General features: G+C 54.6%; 1 protein-coding gene across 3 annotated transcripts in view; it reads right to left on the bottom strand.

Moving 5' to 3' along the window:
* NPRL3 (NPR3 like, GATOR1 complex subunit) overlaps positions 1-25,669 on the bottom strand; it is a 33,238-nt gene that overhangs the window by 5,887 nt on the left and 1,682 nt on the right. For 2 of the 3 annotated variants that reach the window (XM_027526602.1, XM_027526600.1), the window contains exons 2-8: positions 21,775-21,844; positions 15,725-15,854; positions 14,564-14,638; positions 9,799-9,952; positions 8,790-8,871; positions 3,075-3,212; positions 1,818-1,974 (exon numbers count right to left, since the gene is read on the bottom strand). In XM_027526602.1, coding sequence (XP_027382403.1) covers positions 1,818-1,974; positions 3,075-3,212; positions 8,790-8,871; positions 9,799-9,952; positions 14,564-14,638; positions 15,725-15,854; positions 21,775-21,844 — 806 coding nt within the window. Of the gene's footprint in view, positions 1-1,817; positions 1,975-3,074; positions 3,213-8,789; positions 8,872-9,798; positions 9,953-14,563; positions 14,639-15,724; positions 15,855-21,684; positions 21,748-21,774; positions 21,845-25,669 lie in introns of those variants that run through there. The other variant, XM_027526601.1, reaches the window with a different exon arrangement.

Genomic DNA, 25,669 nt, shown 5'->3' with positions numbered 1-25,669 from the left:
GGGTGGACAAGGGTCATGGGATAAAGATGGGGGAAGGATTCTAGACAACAGAATCCCAAAGGGCTGCTTTGGGGGAAAATGGCCTGAGAGTCGGGCCTGGTGAACAAGCTCCCCTACTGTGCTAACGTGCCCATCTCCATGGGAAATTCTGAAAGATGTGGGAATACCAGACCACCTTATCTGTCTCCTGAGAAACCTGTATGTAGGTCGAGAAGCAACAGTTAGAGTCAGACATGGAACAAGGGACTGGTTCAAAATTGGGAAAGGAGTAGGTCAAGGCTGTATATTGTCACCCTGCTTATTTATTTATGTCTAGAGTACATCATGCGAAATGCCAGGCTAGATGAAGGACAAGTTGGAATCAAGATTATGGGAGAAAAATCAATAACCTGAGATATGCAGATAATACCACCCTAATGGCAGAAAGCCAAGAGGAAATAAAGAGCCTCTTGATGAGGGTCAAAGAGGAAAATGGAAAAAGCTGGCTTAAAACTCAATATTAAAAAAACTAAGATCATGGCATCCAGTCCTATGACGTCATAGCAAACAGATGGGGAAAATGTGGGGAAAGTACAGATTTTATTTTCCCAAGCTAGAAAATCACTCTGGATGATGACTGCAGCCATAAATTAAAAGACGTTTGCTCCTTGAAAGGAAAACTATGACAAACCTAGACAGCGTATTAAAAAGCATCACTTTGCCAACAAAGGTCCATATAGTCAAAGTTACGGTTTTTCCAGTAGTCATATGCAGATGTGAGAATTGGGCCATAAAGGCTGAGCACCAAAGAATTGATGCTTTCGAACTGTGGTGCTGGAGAAGACTCCTGAGAGTCCCTTGGACTGCAAGGAGATCAAACCAGTCAATCCTAAAGGAAATCAACCCTGAATGTTCATTGGAAGGACTGATGTTGAAGTTCCAATACTTTGGCCACCTAACGCGAAGAGCCAACTCGTTGGAAAAGACACTGATGCTGGGAAAAATTGAAGGCAAAAGGAGAAAGGGATGACAGAGGATGAGATGGTTGGATGGCATCATTGACTTGATGGCCACGAATTTGAGCAAACTCCGGGAGAGAGTGGAGGGCAGAGGCGTGTTGCCGTCCCGGGGGGCGCAAAGAGTTGGTCATGAACTTAGTGACTGAACAACAACAACGGCGAATATGCTGAGGAGCAAAGACCGCAGGCCCCCTGGAGGTGCCTCACAGGGCCTGAGAAAGCTGTCCCGGCCTCCGCAGCTGTGGCCCCTGGCCCAGGGCTCCGCTGCCCCCTGGTGGCCAGGTGCTGCCCCACTCCAGACCCGGGGTCCCCCTCAGGCTGTCGCTTGAGGCCCCCCTGACCCAGCCTCCACCTTCTTCCTGTGCTTTTCCTCACCCTCAGCCCTGCCTACTATTCCACCAGATCTTCGGCCAAAGAGGAGGGGCCACCATCTGATCAGAAAGGGCAGCCCCCAAGCTTGTGACTCGGCAGGGAGATGGCACCTCGTACAGAACACAGGCCCGCGTGCCATGGGGTGTGGTCCTGCTCTACACGGCTCCCACAAGGGCGAAGTCCGCTCACCCAGCACCATGAAGGCCTCGCTCCTCTCTGCCACAGCCCAGCGGCCCCGCCACGATACAGACACTCGGGAGGAACTCAGGCCCCCGGCCCAGAGGCCGGTCTGCCTCCAGATCCATCACTGTGGCAGGCCGTACGCGGCCCTCGGCTGGACTACGGCCCTAGGGAGGCAGCTTGAGGTGCCTCCTATGACACATCCAGCCTCCCCCCACACTGCCCATCCTGCCCACTGAGGGTATCTCCCCAGGCCCCCAGAGGTACCTGCAGCAAAGCCAGGTCTGCATCCTGGGCCAGCTGCTGCAGGTTCTTCACAGCAGACGTGGTCTTGATCACGCGCACCAGGGCCGGGGAGCAGTCAAGTGGGAGCTCACCCAGCAGGGACTTCTCATCGCTGAGCAGCAGCAGGGCATGGTACGGGCTGCAGGGCAGAGACATGGTCAGTGGTACAAGCAGCTTCGGGCTCTCGGGGTGGGCACCTGGAGAAAAGAGGCCACGGGAGGAACTGGAAGACAGGGTTGTGCCCTGAGGCCTTTAAAAACCTGCGAGGATCACTGCTGCAGCAGAAAGAACTGCAGGAGCCCTGATGACCCGCTCCATCCCACCTCTGGGACTGCCCGCAAACACTGGTTGACTTAAAAATGAGTCAACCCTTCCCAAGGAAACAGTCCCAAAGAGGGCTTCCCTGGTGGCTCAGATGGTAAAGAATCCATCTGCAACGCGGGAGACCTGGGTTCAATCCCTGGGCTGGGAAGATCCCCTGGAGGAGGGCATGGCAACCCACTCCAGTATTCTTGCCTGGAGAATCCCATGGACAGGGGAGCCTGGCGGGCAACAGTCCGTGGGGTCGCAAAGAGTTGGACACGACTGAGCGACTAAGCACAGCATATAACACATGGGAAAAGCAAAATCCCCACCTCAGACTGTGAACAGAACTACCGAGACACACGCTGGGAAGGAAGCCCAGGAGGAAAAGCACGGACAGTGCGGGGGCCTGGGTGAGGGATGAAGTCAGTGCTCTGCTTTCTGTCATCAAAACATCTGCTGTCCCGTGCCCAGATCTCTTTTTCTGGTTAAGACATTTGAGGAGACAGAGCACTTGGTGGGGAAGGCAAAGGCAGGAGACTGGGCTCTGTGCTCTCCTTGCAGGAGGAAGCCTGAAATGGACAAACAGAGCCCACAAGTTCCGGTTCAAGCAGAGACCCCAGGAGTAACACCATGATGACACAGCCCTCTGAGGGTCAGGCCCGCTGCTGGCCGTGAGGCGCGGTCCACAGCCCTAACGAGGCCCCAGGCTGGGGCTGCAGCGCAAAGCCCTGCTCGGCCAGGCAGTGCCCAGAGGCTCTGGGGGTGAGCTGGGGGTGATGGTCACTCCTGGACAAAAGTGGACACAAAAACATGTGTTTACAAACAGCAGAGCCCTACCTGCCAGTTTCTGTGGCAGGAAGAGGACCCAAGTGCTTGGTACACCTCAGGCAGACAAAGGAGAGAAGGGCCGGCGGGCGTGGGGCTGGCACTCACCGGATGGCCTTCAGGCTGCGCTCGATGGCCTCTGGCGGGATGAGGCTGCTGGCCGCGTAGTGGATCTTGTGGGGCAGGCAGAAGCTCACCTCCAGCCAGCTGTTGACGTGGAGCCGCACCACCCCAGATGTGCACAAGCTGCAGAGAGAGGGCCCTCAGCCTTGCACACGCAACCACATCTTGCACACCCGCCTGAGGGCCCCTCCGCCCAGCCCACAAGTACACTGCAGGGAGGCTTCCCAGACTCCTACCCCGCATCCTACCCCACATCTCAGTAGGGTTAAGAAAGCATCCTATCCCGCATCTCAGTAGGGTTAAGAGAAGAAAATGATGTATTAGGAACACACACAAAAGTTGCCTTTCTGGCCAGCCTCGGAATCTGCAGTCCAACCAGAGGCAAGGGATCAGGGAAGCCTCTCCAATCTCTGCCCTGGAGGCTCAATGCACCCGGGCGTCCCAGGGCTTCCTCTACACGATGGGCGGCCGGGCAGGGCAGGGCCCATCACCAAAAGGGAGAGATGAGCAGGAGAGGAAGGGGGAGCGGGAGGGAAGAGTGGCGGTGCCCGAGGGAGGAGCCCGCCCCTGCCGACGGTGCAGCCCCGCAGGCGCTCCACAGCCAGCAGCCACGCCAGCCCCCGCTCAGGCTTTTGGCACCCCTCGTCTCCCCAGCCTCGCTCAGGCCAAACACAGAGACTCTGTGTCTGACTCTCATGTCTCACAACCCACCTCAGACTGCCTGTGAATCCTGCCTGCTCCACGCAGGGACACACTGCACACCTGCTCCACTCTGGCCTCCCCGGTCTGCCCTCCCTACGCAGACCCCCAGGGGTCCCACCTCAGCAGTCCTAGCCAAGACCTCAAAGTGCCAGAGCCCTGTGGGACGTGCCCACTCTTGCCAACCCTGTATCCTCCCGCCAGAGAGTCCAGCAGGACAGGCTGCCCTGCTGCTCTCCAAGCTCGTGGACTTGCCCTAGCCACACGCTCTCCCTCAGGGGCGCCAGGGCTCCTTCCTGCCTACAGATCTCAACTCTAGGCCCACCTTCTCAGTGGGGTGAGCCCCAAGCCTGGCCCTGGCCCCCCAGGCGGCTCCAAGCTGCCATCTGTCCTGTGCGTGGGCAGCAACAGGCCCTCCTGTCCGCGGTCAGTGCTGTTTCCCGACCAGAATCCACAAGGTGCGGTGCTCACCGCACGGCCAGCAACGGGCAGGGACACTGAGAGCACTTCCAGCCTGGAGGGGGGAGGAGGCCTGAGGACAAGACCCTCTGGGCCGCCGTCTCTCAGGAACGAAGCTGAGGCCCTGACCTGGCCCGGGTGCTGAGCACAGAAGGAGTGACTGCTAGCGCAGAGCAGGGTATGGGGCCTGTGCCCCCTGCCTGGCCCCTTCTTGCCACACTCCAGCCCATGCTGCTGGCACTCGGGCCTCGGGGCTCTCGGAAACAGACTCAGGGATCTGGGTGCTAGAGGCGGCCCGTGGCCCCCGCCCCGCATCCACAGGCTGTTCTTACAGTCCCTCCCCACAGCCCTGTCCAAAGAGCTATGCGGAATCCACAGGCAGCAGTTTCAAATGTAAAAATCAGTCCTTATTGTCTCCAGCAGGGAATGGGCACCAAGGAGAGGAACCACGGGAAGCACACGGAGCACGCCTGCGACCTCAGCTGCCCCCAGGACTCCTGCTGGCCCCGGCCTCGCTCCCTCTCCTGTGCTGCCACCGGGGCACCTGGAGGGCCGGGCCCTCTCCCAGGGCTTCCCTGTCCCTAGCTGACCCCTTGAAGGATGAGAGAGGGTCTCAGGCCCCCAGCTGCAGGGGGGCCACAAGCTGTGGCTTGTGTGTAGTTCTCTTCACATCTGCTCAGAAAGGCAGTGGACTCAGAACCAAGGTCTTCCTATCTCTGAGCTCTCCTGTAGGACATGGCACGAGGTAGCTGCTGGAACGCAGAGTCATAGTAAACACCGAGATTCCTCTTTTCTTTTTTTTTTTTTTCGAGATTCCTCTTTTCAAATGTAGCCACGTGGGCTCCTCCAGGAGCCCAGCGATGCCATGTGTAGGCTGCTGAGCCACTGGGCACAGGAGGAGGCCCCAGGCACTGGTTCAGGCTCTTAGTGCACAATCTACAGCCTGCATTTGGGGGCTCCCACTCAGTCGTGCCAAGAAAGCAAAGGGAATTGTAAGCAAACTATGTGAACACAAGAAGCCGGACAGAGTGGTAAGAAAAGGGATGTGGAGGAGGGGGCAAGGGTAGGTGTAGCCTGGGGCCTCATGGGGATCTGGTAGCAGGCAGACAAGCCATCAAGGCCTGTGCAGCAGCATGGGGTCCCAGTTGATGGGGTCACAAGGAGTTGGACAGGATTGAGCGACTGAGCACTAGCAGAGTAGAAGCTGGGCCCGAAAAGGGTCCCGAGCAGCTCGTACTTGTATCCTCAGGGCAGCTAACGGTTTGGTGGGGACACTGAGGAAAACACTGTGCCTGTGTGAGGCTTATCCGGCCCCTCACACGGATAAGGCCACACCACACACTGGACTGCAACTCTGAGACCCCACCCCGCCTGCGACACGAGATAGATGCACCCCCAGAGCCCAAGGCCCAAGGCAATCACACGGGCCTTTCAACAAGCGCTTATCTTTCACATCCCAGACGGCACAGGATGCAAGCTCACCCCCCACCTCACATCTCAGCATCCAAATTTCAGTCCCTATCCTAGCGTCCTGCTGTGGGCTCGCACCAGTCACCCTTCTCCCTGCCCCAGGCCAGAGACCTCCGAAGCCAGCCCTGCACCCTCTGTTCCCGCACACAGGGCCAACACTGCGCGTGACCCAAGAGGGCTAGGTGGGCTCCTGGAAGCCCACACTGACATTTCCAACACAGGTGCACTTTCTGGAAAGGACTGAAATTCCCAGGATACTCGTGGGCAAGTCTGTGGGCCCAGCCCTGCTCTGGACAGGCAGCGAAGAGCAGGGCAGAGTCCCCAGCACCCCCAGCACTGCCGCAGGTCAGGAACTGCTTGGCAGACACTTCTTCAAGCCCCACCACGGGATCCACATGCTGAGCACAGACGGCTAGGGGACATCCCCAACCTCGGGGGATGCTGTCACTGAAGTCACCAAGCTACAAGGGGACACACAGGTGCTGGGCAAGCAGCGGCGGGCTCCGCGGAGTCACGCGGCAGCAGCGGCTCACAGACGCAGAGGTCCTGGGGCATAGGGCCTCCAGGCCACACCGCACACAGGACTGCAGTCAAAGCGCTCAGTCCAGAACGCCCCTGTGCAAAGCCCCAGCCCAGCCTCGAACCTCAACCAGACCTCAGCTTCAGGCCTCTTGCTTCTGCTCTGAGAAAGCCCGTCCCGGGGCCTGCTGGCGAGCCTCCACAGAGAAAGGGCTGCGTGCTCCCTACCACCTGCCTTCTTGCCCCTCGGTGCAGCCCGCCCTGCAGGAGCAGGGTGGGTCAGGCTAGACCCTCACAGCCTTCCCACTGGGTCAGAGCCGATGCCGTCAGCAGGCGGGGACAGGGGAGGACACGGATGGTCTGGGATTCCTATGGGAGAAGCACTGGGCGGGACCCAGATCACAAGACTCGGGCCTGGAAACAGGGAGGGGGTCATCTGGGTTCAGGAAGGAGGCAAAGGGCTGAATGGGGGCCCGGGAGCTGCTCTTGCTGAGTGCTGACTCCTGTCCTTGGGACTGCTGCCACTAGAGGGCGCTGGGCTGCCTCAGCGCTGGGCTGCCTCAGCTCCGGGCTCGGCCGGTCCAGCACGCCACGAAAGCAGCTGTCAACTCTCGAGGGTCAGCATCCCAACACAGTTCGAGCCTAAGAATTCACAGCTCATTGTTTGCTCAGAAACATACTGTCTGGCTCTGGATTGCTTTTTACTGTAAGCCCACGCTGGCCTGGATCTAGCGTGCAGTTTCAAGGGACGCTGCTCTTATGTCCTCTGACACCCTGAAGTCATCGAAATAAAAACACGGAAACAGCAGCCACTCTGTGCATCCCTGAAGACAGCTCTCCCTCCCACCTAAAGGCACCTGCGCCCCCAGGAGGAAACAGGGCCAAAGCAGAGCGTTCACAGAGAAGGGTACAGGGGTGAGCCCAGGTGAAGACGTGCACACCTGCGTTCATATCGGCTGACCTGAGACACCATCCACCACCCACCGTGGTCGGCAGAACCGGAAAGCTCAGAAGACTCTGTGTGGCAAAGTCAGGTGCTGCTGACAGGTGGGCAGACGCAGCCACAGAGGGCAGTACCTCCGTGACACACACACCTGACTACTTAGCCGGCAGTTTCACTTAGGAATTTCTCTCAGGGATGCACGGGCACCCACAAAAAAACACACACGGCTAAGCCGCATGTCCTTCAGCAGCAAAAGCTGGAGCCCATGAAGCCCCAGGGAGGCGGCAGGCAGCTGGGCAGCAGAGAAGTCAGTCCTTATTTACCAACAGACAGATGTCTAAGTTGCACGTGGAGGTGAGAAGGTACAGGGCAACCGCACACGCAGTATGCTCCGGGCTCACCCTCCTGTGCGCCGCGCCCTCAGAGGGGCACACAGCACGCAGCCACCTGACACATCCTGCCTCCGGGACGGGACCAGTGAGGGTCTAAGGAGAAAGCAGCCCAGCGCCCTTTCAGACCTGACCGACAGGGGACCTCTTCAAAGGCTTAAGCTAAATAACAAAAGGACAATTACCAAAACATCACAGTGGTTAACACTGGGCGTGGGATTACAGACCGTTTTATTTTCTTTATACTTCCCTGTGTCTATAATAAATACATAATACTGGTGAAATCAGAAAAAAACATTAACATTAAAAAAAAGGAGGGGGGAATTCTCTGGCAGCCCAGTGGTTAGGACTCCGCGCTTCCACTGCAGGAGGCCAGGATTCAATCCCTGGTTGGGAATTAAGCTATCACAAGTCCCACAGTTCAGCCAAAAAAAAAAAAAAAGAGAATTCATGGGGAAAAAGAAAACTTACATGGAAAAAGGAAAGGATGTGGACAAACCACCATCTCCAGAGGGGCTCTGGCCACAGCTCTCAGGTCAAGCCCATCTCCAGTGGGGAACACGGTCTCCTGGATGGAGGAGGCCAGGGCAGGGAAGCTGGCGGTGAGGGGAGGTGAGGGGGCAGTGCCCCTTGCGCCCCCCGTCCAGCAACATGCCGGTCCCCTCAGCCCCGAGAGGCCTCTGGTAAGCCCGCTTGCCAGGTGCAGAACAGGAGAAGCTGCCAGCCAGCGGCACTCACCCAGGACTGGGGTCCCACAGACCCAGGGCCAGGGAGCAGTGGTCAAAGCCCCGTGGACACGCTTTAGAAAGAAGAGTGCCTGCCTTGCTTGTGCACACTAAGAGGTGGTGCTGAGCTGGGGTTCCCGCCATGTCTCCACTGCCTGCTGCCCATACACTGAGTGTCCCAAACCCCCAAGACCAGAGCTAGTCAGGGGAGCAGGGCCAGCCTAGACCCTGAGCCTCAGTCTCCTCTTGGGTGCGGCAGCCACAGTGACCTCACCTGAAGAAGGCAGGCCTGGAACACGGTAGGTGCTGTGCTCAGTCAGCGTCACCTTGCGTTCTAGGCCCCCACACAGCTTTCTTCAGGTCCATTTTCTAGTCAGAGCAAAGTCTGGGGGTGCCGTCCCAGCCAGGCACCTTTCTGCCCTCCCTCCATCTCAGGCAGAGCGGGGAAGTGGCACCCGCCTTGCGGAGGCCCTGGGCAGGAGGCCACTCGTCTTACCTGTCATAAGCGTCCTTGAGGTCCCTGGCCAGCTTGCACTTGGGCAGGATGTGGTGGAATGGGGACTGAGGCCCGTCATTTGCTGCAAGAGTTGTAACACAGGGGACTCAGAGCCTGCACAGCACAGGGCTCACACAGGCCAGATGGCAAGTTTAGGCTAAGAAGGACTTTAAGTGACTGTACACCAAACATCAGGACGTTGCCCAGTGGTCCGCACCACCATCTTCTGGATTTCCCGACCGCTGGCCCCACCTGACTCTGCAAGTACAGGCCTCACGTAACATCTAACAAAAAATAGATGTACTTACATTGAACTTTTAAAAATCCCGGTGAAAAAGTCACAAACTCTTAAGAATGTTTTTAAAAGATAAAACTTCTGGATTGTTATTATTAATAATACATAACTGGGGAAAATAAATGTATTACACATTTTGACAACTGTCAAACATCAAAAACAAATTTTTCCAAGTGGCACATTCTCATGTACTTTTGCTTATAGCTAAAATTAGCCCAAGTTCACTGGCAAGTGTAGTCCTGGTTTTCTCTTCTGCTATGGAGGTGCTGACCTGAGAAGACAGAGGCAAAGCCTATGACAGAGGGGGCATCTCTCAGCTCTGAGATGCTGACAGTGCACCAAGGCCTCAGGCGGGTCCATCAGCAGATACTACTTTAATAACTGGCCAGCTGACAGCTCGATTGGGCTCCCCTTCAATTCTGCTGAAAGCAAAGAAGAGGCCTCCTTCCAGCTTGACGCTGCCCTTCCGCATGCCTCCCACCCCAGGGAGACTGCCCAGCAGGACCAGGGTGGTACCTGACCTGCGGGAAGAGCCATCATGCGGGGTCTGGGGGAGGGGGACAGTTTGGGCTGGGGAGCCACTCTCGGAGCATCAGTTCGGGAGCCTGGGTCTTGCTGGGACCTTTGAGGGTCTTGCTGAATGCCCAGGGCATGCTCAGTCCAGCACAGAGCCCACCAGCCTCCGTATTCTGGAGAAGCCACCGGCGCGCTCACCGTCAGCCGTGGCGGACACCTCGTCCTGCAGCGCCAGGATCAGCTTGGCCTCCCGCGTGAGGTACTGGCAGCGGCGCTCCTCGTGCTGCAGCACGGTGGCGATGCGGCGGGAGAGGGTGTGCAGACAGCTGATCACCGACGGGTCCGCGTGGGCCTGCAGGGCACCCCAGGAGGACATGCAGCATTGCTCAGACTGCGGAAGAGCCCTCTCTGGGTGTCCTGTCCTGGGTCCCCTCGAGGGCCTCTCCCAGCAACACCGGTCTGCGCACGTTCCACGGTGGGCATGGAGCTGCTGCCCACACGGCAGCACAGATGGCCCTGTGGGGTCCCCAGTGGGGAGGGACAAGCACGCAGGTGCTTCTAACAAGTGAGAGAGGGTCCCACACTCAGGGCCCCAGGCCAGCACATCCAGGGAGGCAGGGGATGTTCAGGAATGCAGTCCAGGCCTGGCAGGAACAGCCCAGTGACACAACGGAAGGCCCAGACCCCGCCATCACGTGCGCGGGGACCCAAGGTCACAGGCTTCCATCTGAGAAGAACAAGGGCCCTCCCTCACCCATCAGCCCACAGGTCAAGTGCTCAGAGTAAGCCTATGGAGAGCAGAGCCCAGGGGTGTCTACGGTCTCCAGGGAGCGGCTGTGTGAGAGCTCAGTCACACAAGCACACAAGTAACAACAGGGACACAGCGTGAGACACAAGCGTTGGGCCCACTGCTCAGTGAAGACCTCTGTCCTCAGAGGAAGCGCTCTTCCTGAGAGCTGGCTAACAGGTCAGCAGGCACCAGGCCCCCGCACATCCCTCTGCACCCCTCTGTTAATCCTGGCACCTATCGGGGGCCACAGCCAAGCCAGGCCTGCGCACCCGCCCAGGCCAAGGGTGGGGCAGGCAGCTGTGAGGTCTGTGAAGATGCCCCCAGAGCTGATAACCACCTGCCGTGACTCAGCACCCCAGGAGCCGACAGGGAGGCTGAGTCATCCCGGGTAGAGGTGGGAGGAGGGGAGAGTGGCGGCCCCGATTAGAGCCTCCGCTTGGCCTCCCCTCCTGTTTATCTGCAGGCACGGCCCTCGGCAAAGGTCCACAGCCAGGCTCCTGGGCCAAACCTTGACCTAGACAAAGTAAACACCTTCATCACCTGGAGCTGGGGACACTCTAGCTCCTAGCAGATCCACATTCACAAGCAGAACTCACCCCCGGCAGCACACCTGTGCGGCGAGGGGCTGAGGGCTAGGTCCACGCCGGGCCCCTGCAGACCACAGCCCTCCCCACATCCAGGAGGGCCCCTCAAGGGTCCCCAGAAGGTCACGGGATAGAGGGTCTGGGTTAAGTGTGTACACAAGTGCCTCAAATCAAAATGTTCTGCCTTAGATTTGAGAAAAATCTGTGTAAAAATCTTCCTCCCAGCAAAGCAGAGGGAGGAGAGTGACCTGGGCACATGGTCACTCCCTGACCCCCCAGCACACGCCTACTGGCTGGGGCAAGACGGTGCCACAAATCGGGTGCCCAGGGCTGCTCACTCACACTCCTGGGCGAGGCCCACATGGACGAGTGTGTCTAGGTGCCCCGACTGGCTGCAAGGCCCGGCCCGGCTCCAGGTGCCTGGAGAGCCCAGGCTACATGGGGTACACCAAGAAGGTGACCACTGAGGAGGCGCCAGCCCCGAGTGGGGCTCTGAGAAACATGCCCTCCCTGCAGACATGATGTGAAGCAGCATGATGTGCAGAGCATCGCCAGTGAGACTGTCTCACCCGTGAAACTCCCACCAAACAGTCAGGCCCTCAGAGCAGATGTACAGTTTGCAGGAGACACAGGGATTGTCTGCACAGAGACAGGTCTGACCATGGACCCGTCCACGGGATAAAGGAGGAGAGAGTTCTAGATGGAGAGGAGGGGAGCGTTAGAGGCCTGGGCACACAACCCCCCATGCTTCTGTGGGCTGGTTTCTGGTTTTCACTCCAGTTTAGACAGGCAAACAGGAAAAAATGCTGTGACGACTGGGACACGTTTCCATGAACTAGACACTAGCTGCTACCTACATAAGTTAGTTCTGTCAGGTATGGTGTACAACAGCTGTCCCCTCTCAGAGACGCTTCCTGAGGTATGTAGGGGTGAGCAGACAGGCGCTCTGAGACCTGTCCTCCTCAGCCGGGGAACGGGGTCGGGCAGAGGAACCAGGGGCAGAGGCAGCAGCCGTGGGACCTGAGACAGGGGCACAAGGGTCATCAGGCTGCTGTCTCGAGCCCAGGGCGTGCTGAAAACTTCAAAGCAAAAAGAGTGTACATTTTTATATGACTACAGAAAAGAGGAAATAAAACCCGTCCACTCTTTACCTCGCGTTCAATTTCTCCCACTGCTCACATCACTGCCTCTGTGCTCTGAAGTCCTACGTTGCCCTGTCTCCTGTGGCTTTAACCTGGGAGGGACCCACCCGCTCGCTCCAGCGTCTGGCCTCACCCCCATTCTCACTTGCAGTGGCCACAGAACACGCTAGTGTATAAACTACTACCCTGTCTAACTGTTCTCCGGCCACTGGACAGCAGGATTATCTCCAGCCTGCTTATTATAAAAATCCCCATACACTTTAAAATCTGCCTTTTTCCCTGACTGCCGCGCCCATGGGAGTCACACACTCAGCTATCACAGGCCGCTGCTCCCAGAGATGAGGGCCTGCCTGCAACATCCAGGGTGGGGCCGCAGCGGCTCCTCACACCCCCGCCCCTCAGGGGCTATCAGAGTTGACGGGTGGACAGCACTGGTCGTGGTTTCGGTCTGTCTTCATCACTGAGTTCTTTCTGTGGATGTCTGCAGTGCATAATGAAATAAACGATAAAAAGACACTGAACAAGCCCACGCCACCCAAGTGCACGAAGCAGAAAGCAACGCTTCCCCTCTGGGCACCTCCAGCCCCACAGTCACCAGCAGGGAGCACTGTGTCTAACTGGCACCTCTCCACTGATCAGCAGGGGGGCAGTTTTGAGAATACAGCTCCCTTCAGAACGAAGAAAGCTTTTCTCCAGCATTATTTTGATTCTGAACTCTTCAGTGAGATCAAAAAAGCCTTGTGGGGAAAACACTCTGAGACTCAGAAGGCAGCTGAGGTGGCAGGTCCTCTCCTGCTGGAATCACTCCCGCCACCACCCAGGGAACAAGGCACACTGCCCACTCCTTGTCACCAAGGTACAATCATTCTCTCTGACACTTCTGTACGAAAGCCACCTGCAGCTCACGTATGCCGACCAGGAAGAATGACTGGACTCGCCAGTGAAATCTGCTGGTGGAGGAGTGCCATATTTAACTGAACACATGTCTCCTAGATTTCAAAGTTCCTTCACAACACCAGCCAGCCCTTACCCACGAGTGCTTCTCATGCTTACTGAGATCCCTTGTATTCTGAGAGCTCTGTGCTGTGCTCAGTCGTGTTCAACCAGGCTCCTCTGCCTGTAGGATTCTCCTGGCAAGAATGCCAGAGTAGGTTGCCATTTCCTCCTCTAGGGGATCTTTCTGAACCAGGGATGGAACCTGCATCTCTTGCACTGGCAGGCGGTTCTTTACCACTAAGCCACCTGGGAAGCCCTTTGACAGCTTTACCAAGAAGAAATTTCCTCTAACTAGTGAAAGCAAAACTTCAGACAGTGCTAGGAACTTCCTCAAGAAGTAATTAGGCTTAATTATAAAACAACCCAACATAACAAATGCTGAGAATGTAGAGAAATTGGAACCCTCCTACATGGCTGGTGGGGGTGTAAAATGGTGCAGCTGCTGTGGAAGACAGTCTGGCAGCTTCTCAAAAGGTTAAACACTGAGTCACCACATGACCCAGCAAGTCCATTTCTAGGTATGCGCCCAAGGGAAATGAAAACATGTGTTCACACAAAACTTGTACATAAATGTCCTTAACGGCATTTTCTTACAGCCAAAAGGTGGAAACAACCCAAAAGTTCACCAGTAGATAAAACAAAGTATGATCTCCTTTCAGTGGAATATGATTGAGCCATAGAAAGGGAGAAAGTACTGATCCATATTACAACATGCATGATTCAATTAAAAGAGTATTTAAAAAACCCTCAAGGACCTACTGTACAGCACAGGGAACTATATTCCATATCTTATAATAATCTTTAATGGAAAGAATCTAAAAAAGAATATATAAATATGTCAATCACTTTGCCGTACACCTGAAACATTATATATCAACCACGCTTCAATTTAAAAAAAAAAGATTATGAAAAACTGGATGAATCTCAAAACCATTACATTAAGTGACAGAAGTCAGACATCAAAGCTCACATACTGCAGGATCCCTTTCATGTGAAGCACAGAAAACAGGTAAATCCACAGAAAGAGAAAGCAGATTGGTAGTTCCAGGGCTGGGGGAGGAGAGAGCATTCGGAATAACTGATGTCCTTTTGGGACGATGACAATAGGGTGGCAGTGATGATTACACAACACTGTTACCAGATGCCACCAAAATGTCACTGTAAAATGGTTAAGATGATATGTTTTACGTACATTTTACTTTAAAAAGAGGGGAAGGATGAAGCTGGACTCTTCCAGCACCCAGAAGGGGCTAGTGCTGTGCCCAGAGTGGGCTGAGTTGAGTGAAGGACGCAGTCACCGGAAATGAGTCACTGCCCCTCCACCCCTCCCTGAGCCCCTCTTCCAACCCCTCCTCCTCAGCACCTCCTTCTCCCCCTACCCTCCCCCGTGACCCCCACCCTTCCCCCAACCCCCCTCCTCCCTGATCTGCTCTTCAGTCATTTACACTCACCCTCAGTGCAAACACCACATTGAAAAGAATCATGGTGGGAGCCTCCCTCTTCGGGGACGGGTCAGTTTTGGAGACCTGTGAAAGGGGCACAGTTCTGTGAGTGAGAGCCAACACCTGCCAGGACAATCACTTGGAGTGATCCCACCGCAGGCAGGACAATGCTCCAGAGTACTTGGAACCAGAGGAGAACCAAGCCCGAGGCCTCTGAGAGGCACCCAGAGTCTGCACAGCAAGTGCATGCTGCACAGACAGACGGTCACGGTGGAGAAAGGAGCAGAAGAGTGCTGTGACCCAAACAGACAAGACTGCCCCATCACCTCGAGTGAGCTGGCTGTCCGGAGGAGACGGCAGGGGCCACTGGGGCACCAGCCTGCCCAGGGCCCAAGCACCAGCTGCTGACAAGCGTCACCAGCAGGGGCAAAGGGATCCCTGGGCCACCCATCAGGCCCGTCTCCAGCCCTGTGCCTCCAGTTCTGCGGGCAGGGTGGCGAGGGGCTGCCAAAGGCCCCCACCCCACCCACAGGCCACCAGTGAGGTGGAGCAAGTGTGGGCAGGGCTGGTGCCCCAGGGGCCATGTCCCCACCGTGTCCCCTGCCCTGGCAGCTCCTGCTGTCTCAGAAGCTCTCCTCCAGACGAGAACACCTGAGGACCATACCCCAGGCCCTCACAGGATTTCTGGATCATGTGTGTGTGTCACTTCAAAACCCTTCAGAATCCCAGGGACACTGGTGTCGCTTCTGCCTGCATGCAGAGGACTGACTGGCAGTTCCGGTGTGCCAAATCCCCTTGGGTAACAGTGCATCCAGTCTCCATGGAGAACACACAGAGCACGCTCAGGACGACAGTGAGAGCTAAACTGATAACACTATTGGCTAGGACTTCACTTATGAGCAAGAAGAAATGCTTGCCCTGCTTTATATAAAGCTCAAGGGTCTGACACACTGCTGACCTCCCTCTCTTGGCTGCCCCCCCGAAACAGACATGGTATACACAAAGAGGAAGGCCGCGGTCCAGAGAGACTCCAGATGCAAACAGCAAAAGCTCCGGGCAAGGACTCAGGGCCTACGAGGAGGTGCAGGTGGGCAAGCACCGGACAGCTCTGCCCTCCACAGCCCCAAAGGCCACGGAGCCAGGGGCCCGCGCCTGCCCGGGAGCCCGTACCTGGCCCAGCGTGTGCTGCAGCAGTGTCGGGTGCCCAACAAACCGCACGTTATCGATCTTCAGTTCAAACTTCTGGCCACACATTTCAGACTTGGTTGCCAAAATTGTTGCCAGAATGACATCTGAAAACCTTAAAATTTAAAAAGACAGTGGAGTGAAAAGAGTTAACTGAGAGCCACAGCAGCAGGCCCACTGCCCTGGGTGGGGGCGGCACCGCCGACCAGGACCGGGAAGCTTCCACCTGACAGCTGCCCTTTGGAAGCAACCCCCAGGGTCAGGGCAGAGCTACAAGGCGAAGGTGCGAGCGGTCCCGCAGGGCATGTGCTGCCACCCTGGCCCCCACCCAGGCAGGAGGAGAGAGGCGTCTGCCCTCAGGAAGGCTGCGGGCGCTGGCAAGGCCCTGAGGAACCTTGTTAAGGCTCGGAGGCCGGGAGTGGGGGTGCGGGGGGGGCTCCTTAACGGGCCCAGGGGTGCAGGGCCCCCCACCAAGCCCCCAAAGGCCGGCCCCTCGGTGCTGACTGAGGCCCAAGGGGATGCACGCATTGGAGCCTGTGAACCGCTTTCATCCCAGGGCAGCTCCTGGGCCTCCCACACCCTGAACACGTCACCCTCCAGCTTTTATTCGGGAAAAAACATTTCAGACACACGAAATACGCAGATCCACTAACTGCGAGGATGGAGGGACAGACAGAGACGGAGGCCACGGAGGAGGAAGGGCTGGTGAGAGCTGGCTGCGGGCTGGCAGCATGGCCCCTTCCCTCCTGCCCGGGGTGTCGGCATGGGGGCGTCACCACAGGGGAGAGAGTGCAGGGCAGCCTTGTCTCCAAGCCCGGGCCCGGGGCCTCCGCTCTGCAGACACAGACGCCCCATGTCGAACGTAGAGCCAGACGGCAGCAAGGCCTGTGCTCATCCCCCCGCCGGGGAAAAGCCTCTCTGGCATCCAGGTGGGAGGACAGGCTGTGCGGGGAGGGCTCCACAGGGGCCACTGAGGACACAGGCCTCACGAGCAGCGGGGCTGGTGGTAGCACCCCGGGCCTCTCCCAGGGGCCGCGCTCTGGGGGGGCACCTGCCCCGAGAACCCTTGCCCCCAGAGAAAGGAGGGCCGCACACTGTGCGTGCTGCTGCTGCTGCTTCCACTCAGCTACGAAGCAACCAGACACCACCCGGACTCAAGGGTCCAGGAAGGGGCCCCGCGGTAGCGGCTGCCTGTGCGCGCCCAACACTGGGAAGAGCATAAATGAGACCAGCAGCCGAGTGAGTCCCGCGGAAACCGCTGAGGCCCTGGGCGGGGTCACACTGGCGTCCAGTCTTCCTCCAGGACTGACACGGCCCTCTAGGCACGCTCGGTCACCTGGGGCCCCCAAACGAACCAGACACAGAGGGTCTGTCAGCGCGGGCCGCCGCGCCATTCGCAGTCAGGGCTGCAGTCGGCCCTTCCCGCACAGACACTGTCAGAGATGTTTTGGAAACACGGAGCCTGCAGCCCGGCCTCGGCCCCCACTGTGGGGCCTCGTTCCCAGGAACACAGCCTTCTGGTGAGTCAACCAGACACAGGAGACTCTAGGTCTTTCTTCAAAACCTCTCGATGGCTCACTCTGCCCGGGAAGCCATGCAGGGGCCTAGAGACCGGAGAGGACGTGGGGAGGCGGAGCCTCACTGACGCGACTGCCCCAGCATCTGGCCCAGCGCCCGTGCCTCCTGCCCGATCTGAGCAAACCCACCACTACTCCGGCACCCTGTGACTCAGGACACCTCCTGCCCTATCTGAGCAAACCCACCACTACTCCGGCACCCTGTGACTCAGGACACCACAGGACAGATAGGAGAACACCACCCACCGCCCAGAGACTTCACTTTTTACTGTGATATCAAAAATCTCCTCCAAAACCTCTGCTCTGCCATGAAGAGCCACAGACAGGCCTGAGCCCTGGCCTCAGCCTCCCGTCCAGGAACCTGAGTCTGCCGGGCTGTGGGACAGGCCCTGAGACTCAGAGGCAAGCAGCAGTGGTCTCACGCACGTCTATAAGCCTCCAAATCCCAAGGCCGCCTGAAAAGCACTCCCCCCACCTGGGCCCAGAGAGCAAAGGTCTGCAGAGGGGACCAACCGCAAAGTCAGGTGCTGCTTCAAGTAAAAGCCACCCCTCAACCCCCGGCAGACACTCAGGGAGACCCCTCTGCTGTCTGACTGCTCTGCTTGTGTGGGCAAGTCTGGCCCACACAGAAATCCACTCACCAGAGCTTAACACTACAGGTTTATAATGAGAAAAACACCTGAGTGGCTTTATACAGGAGAAGGCAATGGCACCCCACTCCACCACTCTTGCCTGGAAAATCCCATGGGCAGAGGAACCTGTAGGCTGCAGTCCATGGGGTCCCTAAGAGTTGGACACAACTGAGCAACTTCACTTTCACTTTTCACTTTCCTGCATTGGAGAAGCAAATGGCAACCCACTCCAGTGTTCTTGCCTGGAGAATCCCAGGGACGGGGGAGCCTGGTGGGCTGCCGTCTATGAGGTCACACAGGGTCAGACAGGACTGAAGCGACTTAGCAGAAGCAGCAGGCTTTATACAGCATCTGCTGATGTAACATGCACAAAGACAGCTATGTCATGAGATGTGGGGTCAGGCGATATAATAGTCATAAATAGCAAATTGAAACAAAAAGTGTCAATATTTGTTTGGTTTTTTTTCAGGCCGCAACATGCGGCCTGCAGGATCTTAATTCCCCAACCGAGGATTGAACCTGGGCCCCGGCGATAAAAGCCCCAAGTCCTTACCACTAGACCATCAGGGAATTCTCTCAATATTTGTTTGATGTTTCCAAAATTTACAAAAATCCTTTTCCCTTGTTTTGATGATGAGAGGCATGGTAAATATTGATATATTTTAATACACTAAAATAATTGTTATAAAAACTAACATTTCTGCAATAACTTAAGAAATTAAAAAAGAAAACACATTTAGAAAGATGAACCAGCGCAGCTGGAAGTCAAACCAAGACCGTCCACTCTGAGACACCCGGAACAGGGCATGTTCTCGGGCCAGTCCAAAAACAGACAGCGGGACAGCATGGAAGGGCGTGCGACTCTGCCCTCGTTCTCGGGGCGCCCAGGTGCACTGCGCACCTCCAACCCCGGGGGTGCCCTGTCAGGGGCAAGAGGTCCCCCTGTACTCCTGCCTCCTAGAGAAGTGTCATATAAAGCCCACGGGGACATTTTAGTGTGTGATGGGCACAGGGCAGCATCCAAGCCCGAGTGCCACAGGGGACACTCAGCCCTTGGGACAGACCTCACAGACCCCTCTGAGAGATGGAGGGGCGATGACAAGCGTCTCTCTTGGGAGGGGCAGGTGGGGGAGACAAGAAACCCTGCTTCCACTTGTCGAACACCCTCCCAAGGGCACAGCACCTGCCGGGAGGAGGGGGCATTTGAGAGCACTCAGTCCCAGAGGTCCCTGCTGCCAGCCAACCTTGTCTGGGCGCTCAGGTTCAGAGCACTAGACAAGTCCAGGTGCAGAAAGGGTAGGGGCTGCGGGAAGCCTGGGCTCTCACGAGGCAGTGAGTCTCTGCACCCAGCAGTCCACCCCCAGCACCGAGGGAAACCAGGAGTCCAGAATAAGCAAGGAGAAGGCGGCGGGAACTGGGACAGAGGTGGGTGCAGAAGCCTTGGCCACCCTGTGGCCAGTCACCTGCCGGCCGGAGGACTCGCTCACTGCGATGGGGCCAGGGCCATCAAGACCACACTGATTCTGAAACTCATCAAGAGTTACAAGATCACAATTAACACAGCGCTAAGGTCTGGCAGAAGTACCACACTTACACTAACCGCTGAGGTCAAGACGACACCACCTGCCACACAAGAAAGAACAGAAAAACACTCTCCCGACATGGAAGACCTACCTCCCAGTCCTCCCAGGAACGCTCAAATCCTCATGAGTAAACTCAGGCTGGGCAAGGAGGGTCAGTTCCCAGAAGCAAGAACAAGGCCGAGGGCCCGATCAGACTGCAGCAGCGCACGCACGCGCTGGATGCCTGCACAGCGCTCAGTCTTTCTGCCCAAACATGTCAAGGAGCTCAGACAAGGCCCCACAGGTGAAAGGCTTATGAGAACCGCACAACGCCACCAAGTATCTCAGCCTCAATTCCTGAGACCCTGTGGCCGCTGCACAGCTGACCTCCCTAACAGGAAGACCGCATCTTTTCTAAACTTGACCTTCAGGCCTTAAGAGAAAACAGACAATATCCATCTTCTTCACTCCCTACTTGTCGTCACAGGTGGCCACTGAGAACCTAAAATGTGGCCAGTGCAACTGAGGAACTCAGTTTCTACTTTTATTTGATTTCAGTCCATATCAACTTAAACGGCTAGCCAGTCAGGACAACCCTGGGCAGCCCAGCTCTGCACCCGCACTCCTGTGAGACCAGCCACCACCACACTCAGAGGGGACCGTCAGGCCCGTTAACACAGCTTCAATCTGGCAAACAGACAAGCAGGAACACACTGCTGGTTCCAGAAGAAAAAGCCCCTCTGAGAACGACAACCAAGGAAAACAGGGAGTGAGTGTGAGGCACATCACTGCACTGCTCTGGGGAGACATCTGAGCTGGGTGGGGGTCCTCTGGGTGCCAGGGGCAGAGCAGGAGCTTGGCAGGTCTGTAAGACAAAATACAGCCGGGCCCCGGGGCATTAACCTGCACCTCTGATGGTGTAGGGGCGCGGAGCAGGGTCAGCAGGTGCTACAGTGTGCCGAAATCACCAACAAAGGCATTCTTACGTTCAGTGAGCCTCTGCAGAGACCAGCTCTCCCTAGGCAGCAAGCCTGTCTGGCATCCTGACTGACCCACAGTGTCTTATGCCTGTCCCCTGGTTTCCTGTCTTCATTACGCTAAATGCAGAATGGATTCCCCAGAAAACATCCTCCCAGTCATTTTACTGTAAGCCTCTGAAAAGTCACTGCAGCAAACAGGTCCTGCCGGCCCTTCTCCCAGACTGTTCCAAGAGCTCTTTCTGAGTCTTCAGTGGGCTGAGCCTCACATCCGCAGAGCTTGGAGGAAGGCAGGCAGGTGGCCAGCCCTGCTCTGGACCACCTGTGACACAGGAGGAGGGGGCCAAAACGCACTCAGTAGGTGTGCAGTGCAATACGCCTTTCTATGCGCCTCACAGCCAAGAGTCTGTTTCCAGGCGCCACTTTAAAGGACAAGACATCCACAGGCCTCGATGTCAAGCAGAATGACCCACAGGATACCCAGCAGCCCCCACATCCCTGCCTCCTCCTGCTGCTTCCAAAACCCACCCCCTTCAGAGCCAGTCGGCGGTCATGCCAGAGGCCCCCACATTCTCACAGAAGAGAAGAGAAAACACACGAGGCGATGGCAGGCGCCACGTCAGAGAACCTAGGGAGACGACACTAACGCCTCACACGGCCAGGGTGCAGGCCGGGGCCCACGGATGCCTTCCCATGGATACACTCTCACGCAGGACTCGCAGGTCACGATCTTGTCTCCTTCATCTGGGACTGTACCATTATTTCTTAAGCTTTAAAATGAATGTAAGAAGGCAGATGTGGCCATTTCTCAAGGTTGCCACCCTGAGAGCACTTCCCAGAGAGAAGGGGGGAGCATGCCCAGAAGGAACGGGAGCTGCTTTCCTCTGGGCCCTAAGCCCAGGTCACAGCAGCACTGGCTCTCAGCCCGCCGTACCACCCGGACATGCTGTGCTGCACCCAAGCACCCACATTCAACCTCTGGACACGAGCTTGAGGACGCGGGTCCAAGGACAGCACCAGGGTCCCCTCCTCCGTGCTCCTCTCGTGGGATACAAACATCCCGTAGGGACACGCTCCCATCTAGTCTCCAGCCTGTCCCACCAACCACACAGCCCACAGCAGGATCACGGAACCGAGTCACAAAGAAAGCCGGAGACGGGCACCACAATCCCATGTCAGTCTGCCTGAAACACCCACCAAGTGGAGAAGAGGAACTGGGCTCCTGAGGGGGGAAATGTCTGGGTCGACAGGGGGCCGGCGCCCACGGAGCGGCTGCAGAGCCCGTACCTGGGGTCCCCATCCTGGTCTTCAGCATGCTCTCCGGCACTGTTGACAGCGTATCTGCTACGAGGCTTACCTGAGTGAAGGCAAAAGGAGAGAAAAGCTAAGAAAACAGGACCCATCCACATATGGGAAGGTTGTGGAACCATTAAAAGTGATGGTTTCTGCTCTAGGATTAGAATTAATACTGTTTCAATGGCCATACTACCCAAAGCAATCTACACAGATTAATGCAGTCTCTATCAAATTACCCATGACATTTTTCACAGAACTAGAACAAACAATCCTAAAATTTATATGGAATCACAAGAGACTCAGAGTTGCCAACCAATCCTGAGGAGAAAGAACAGAGCTGGAAGAATAATCCTCCCAGACTTCAGGCAGCACTACAAAGCTACAGTAATCAGAACGGTGTGGCACTGGCACAAAAACAGCCCCAGGGACCACTGGAGCAGAACAGAGCGCCCAGAGACAAACCCGCACACCTACGGCCAACTGATGCTCAACCACGAAGGCAAGAATATTCAGTGGAGGCGGGCTCCTCAGCAAGTGACCTTGGGAAAGCGGGACAGCTGCACGAAAATGAATGAAATTAGAACACTTCCTCACACACACACAAAAGTAAACCCAGAATGGCTGAAGGAACTAAATATAAGACACAACACCATACAACTCCCAGAAGAGAAGATAGGGAAAGCCTTCTGACACAAATTGTAGCAATATTTTCTTAGGTCAGGCTCCCAAAAGAAATAAAAGTAAAAATAAATGGAACCTAATCAAACTCTTAAGCTTTTGCATAGCAAAGGAAACCACAAACAAAATGAAAAGACAACCTACAGACTGGGAGAAAATATTTAGTGATACAAATGATGTGACCAACAAGGCTTTGTTTCCGAAGTATACAAGCAGCTCATATAACTCAATATCAAAAAAACCAGTAACACAATCAAAAATGGGCAGAAGACCTAAACAAACATTTCTCCAAAGAAGACATGCAGATGACCAACAGGCACATGAAAAGATGTTCAACATCTCTAGTTATTAGATTGGTGGTTCAGTCACTAAGTTGTGTCTGACTCTTGCAAACCCATGGACGTTAGCCCGCCAGGCTCCTCTGTTCATGGGATTTCCCAGGCAAGATTAGTGGAGTGGATTGCCATTTCCTTCTCCAGGGGATCTTCCCAACCCGGGGATCGAACCTGGGTCGCCTACACTGCAGGCAGATTCTTTACCAACTGAGCCATCAGGGAAGCCCATTTCTCTAATTATTAGAGAAATCCAAATCAAAACTACAACTACACCAGTCAGAATGGCCATCATCCAAAAGTCTACAAAGAATAAATGTTAGAGAGGGTGCAGAGAAAAGAGAATCTTCCTACATTGTTGGTAGGAATATAAACTGGTGCAGTCACTATGGAGAACAGCATGGAGCTTCCTTAAAAAGTTAAAAACAGAGTTTTTGATTCAGCAATCCCACTCCTGGGCATATACCCAGAAAAGACAAAAACTCTAATTCAAAAAGATAAATGCACTGCAGTGTTCATAGCAGCATTATTTACAACAGCCAGGAAATGGAAGCAACCTAAGTGCCCATCAACCGATGAATGGATAAAGAGGATATGGTACACATATACAATGAAATGTTGTTGTTGTTGTTCAGTCACCAAGTCAAGTCTGACTCTTTGCGACCCCATGGACTATAGCATACCAGGATCCATGGGGTTCTCCAGGCAAGAATACTGGAGTGAGTTGCCATTTTCTTTTCCAGGGGATCTTCCTGGACCAGGGATCAAATCCATGTCTCCTGCATTGGCAGGAAGATTCTTTACCACTGAGCCACCAAGAAGACCTACAACGGAATGCCATTTTGCAGCAACATGAATGGACCTGGACATTATCACGCTTAGTAAAGTAAGTCAGAGAGAGAAAAATATTATATGATTACCTAGAATATAGATTATGTAGAATCTAAGAAATAATACAAATAAATTTATTTACAAAACAGAAACAGATTCACAGACACAGAAAACAAATATATTAAGACAAAAACCCAAAAAACAAAAACAAATATATATTAACACATATGTGGAAACAAGAAAAATGGTACAGATGAACCTATCTGCAGGGCAGGAATAGACACACAGATGTAGAGAATAGACATGTGGTCACAGTGGAGACAGGGGAGGGTGAGACAAATGGGGAGAGTTCAGTTCAGTCGCTCAGTCATTCCGACTCTATGTGACCCCATGAACCGAAGCCCGCCAGGCCTCTCTGTCCATCACCAACTCCCAGAGTCCACCCAAACCCATGTCCATTGAGTCAGTGATGCCATCCAACCATCTCATCTTCTGTCATCCCCTTCTCCTCCTGCCATCAATCTTTCCCAGCATCAGGGTCTTTTAAAATGAGTCAGCTCTTCGCATCAGGTAGCCAAAGTATTGGAGTTTCAGCTTCAACATCAGTCCTTCCAGTGAACACCCAGGACTGATTTCCTTTAGAATGGACTGGTTGGATCTCCCTGCAGTCCAAGGCACTCTCAAGTCTTCTTCAATACCACAATTCAAAAGCATCAATTCTTCGGCCCTCAGCTTTCTTTATAGTCCAACTCGCACATCCATACATGACCACTGGAAAAACCATAGCCTTGATTAGACAGACCTTTGTTGGCAAAGTAATGTCTCTGCTTTTGAATATGCTGTCTAGGTTGGTCATAACTTTCCTTCCAAGGAGTAAGTGTCTTTTAATTTCATGGCTGCAATCACTATCTGCAGTGATTTTGGAGCCCAGAAAAATAAAGTCAGCCACTGTTTCTACTCTTTCCCCATCTATTTACCATGAAGTGATGGGACCAGATGCCATGATCTTTGTTTTCTGAATGTTGGACTTTAAGCCAACTTTTTCACTCTCCTCTTTCACTTTCATCAAGAGGCTCTTTAGTTCTTCTTCACTTTCTGCCATAAGGGTGGTATCATCTGCATATCTGAGATTATTGATATTTCTCCCAGCAATCTTGATTCCAGCTTGTGCTTCCTCCAGCCCAGCGTTTCTCACGATGTACTTTGCATATAAGTTAAATAAGCAGGGTGACAATATACAGCCTTGACGTACTCCTTTTCCTATTTGGAATCAGTCTGTTGTTCCATGTCCAGTTCTAACTGTTGCTTCCTGACCTGCATACAGGTTTCTCAAGAGGCAGGTCAGGTGGTCTGATATGCCCATCTCTTTCAGAATTTTCCACAGTTTATTATGATCCACACAGTTAAAGGCTTTGGCATAATCAATAAAGCAGAAATAGATGTTTTTCTGGAACTCTTGCTTTTTCGATGATCCAGTGGATGTTGGCAATTTGAACTCTGGTTCCTCTACGTTTTCTCAAATTGGGAGAGTAGGATTGACAAATATATACTGATAGCTAGCTAGTGGGAAGCTGCTATACAGCACAAGGAGCTCAGCTCAGTGCTCTGTGATGACCTAGATGGGAGAGGGGGCTGGTGGAGAAGTAGAGGTCCAAGGAAGAGGGGATATTATGTACACATAAAGCTGATCCACTTTGTTTTACTGAAGAAACTAACACAACATTATAAAGCAATTATACAGAATATCTTTTGAAAAGACAATAAATGTTCCACAGGAAAACAAGACACTCCTTTTGTTAATAATCTTGGACAGCAGAAGGCCTTTCTATGCAGAACAAAACTCAGAAACCACAAAAAGACTGAAAACTTGACTCCATAAAAATCAAAACTCAAAAGGCAAACTGGCTAAGAACGTACAGCTTTGTCACAAAGGCCTATTTTTTCCTAAATATATTAAAAGCTTCTTCAAACCAACAACAAAAAAATCAAGCAATCCAAGAGGAAATTAAGCAAAGGTTATGAGTAGGTTCTTAACTCAAAAGGAA

Source organism: Bos indicus x Bos taurus, chromosome 25 (genome assembly GCF_003369695.1).
Source record: "Bos indicus x Bos taurus breed Angus x Brahman F1 hybrid chromosome 25, Bos_hybrid_MaternalHap_v2.0, whole genome shotgun sequence".
Classification (NCBI taxonomy): domain Eukaryota; kingdom Metazoa; phylum Chordata; class Mammalia; order Artiodactyla; family Bovidae; genus Bos; species Bos indicus x Bos taurus.
Note: the sequence above shows the minus strand (reverse complement) of the source record. Positions and strands in the feature narration are given on the sequence as shown.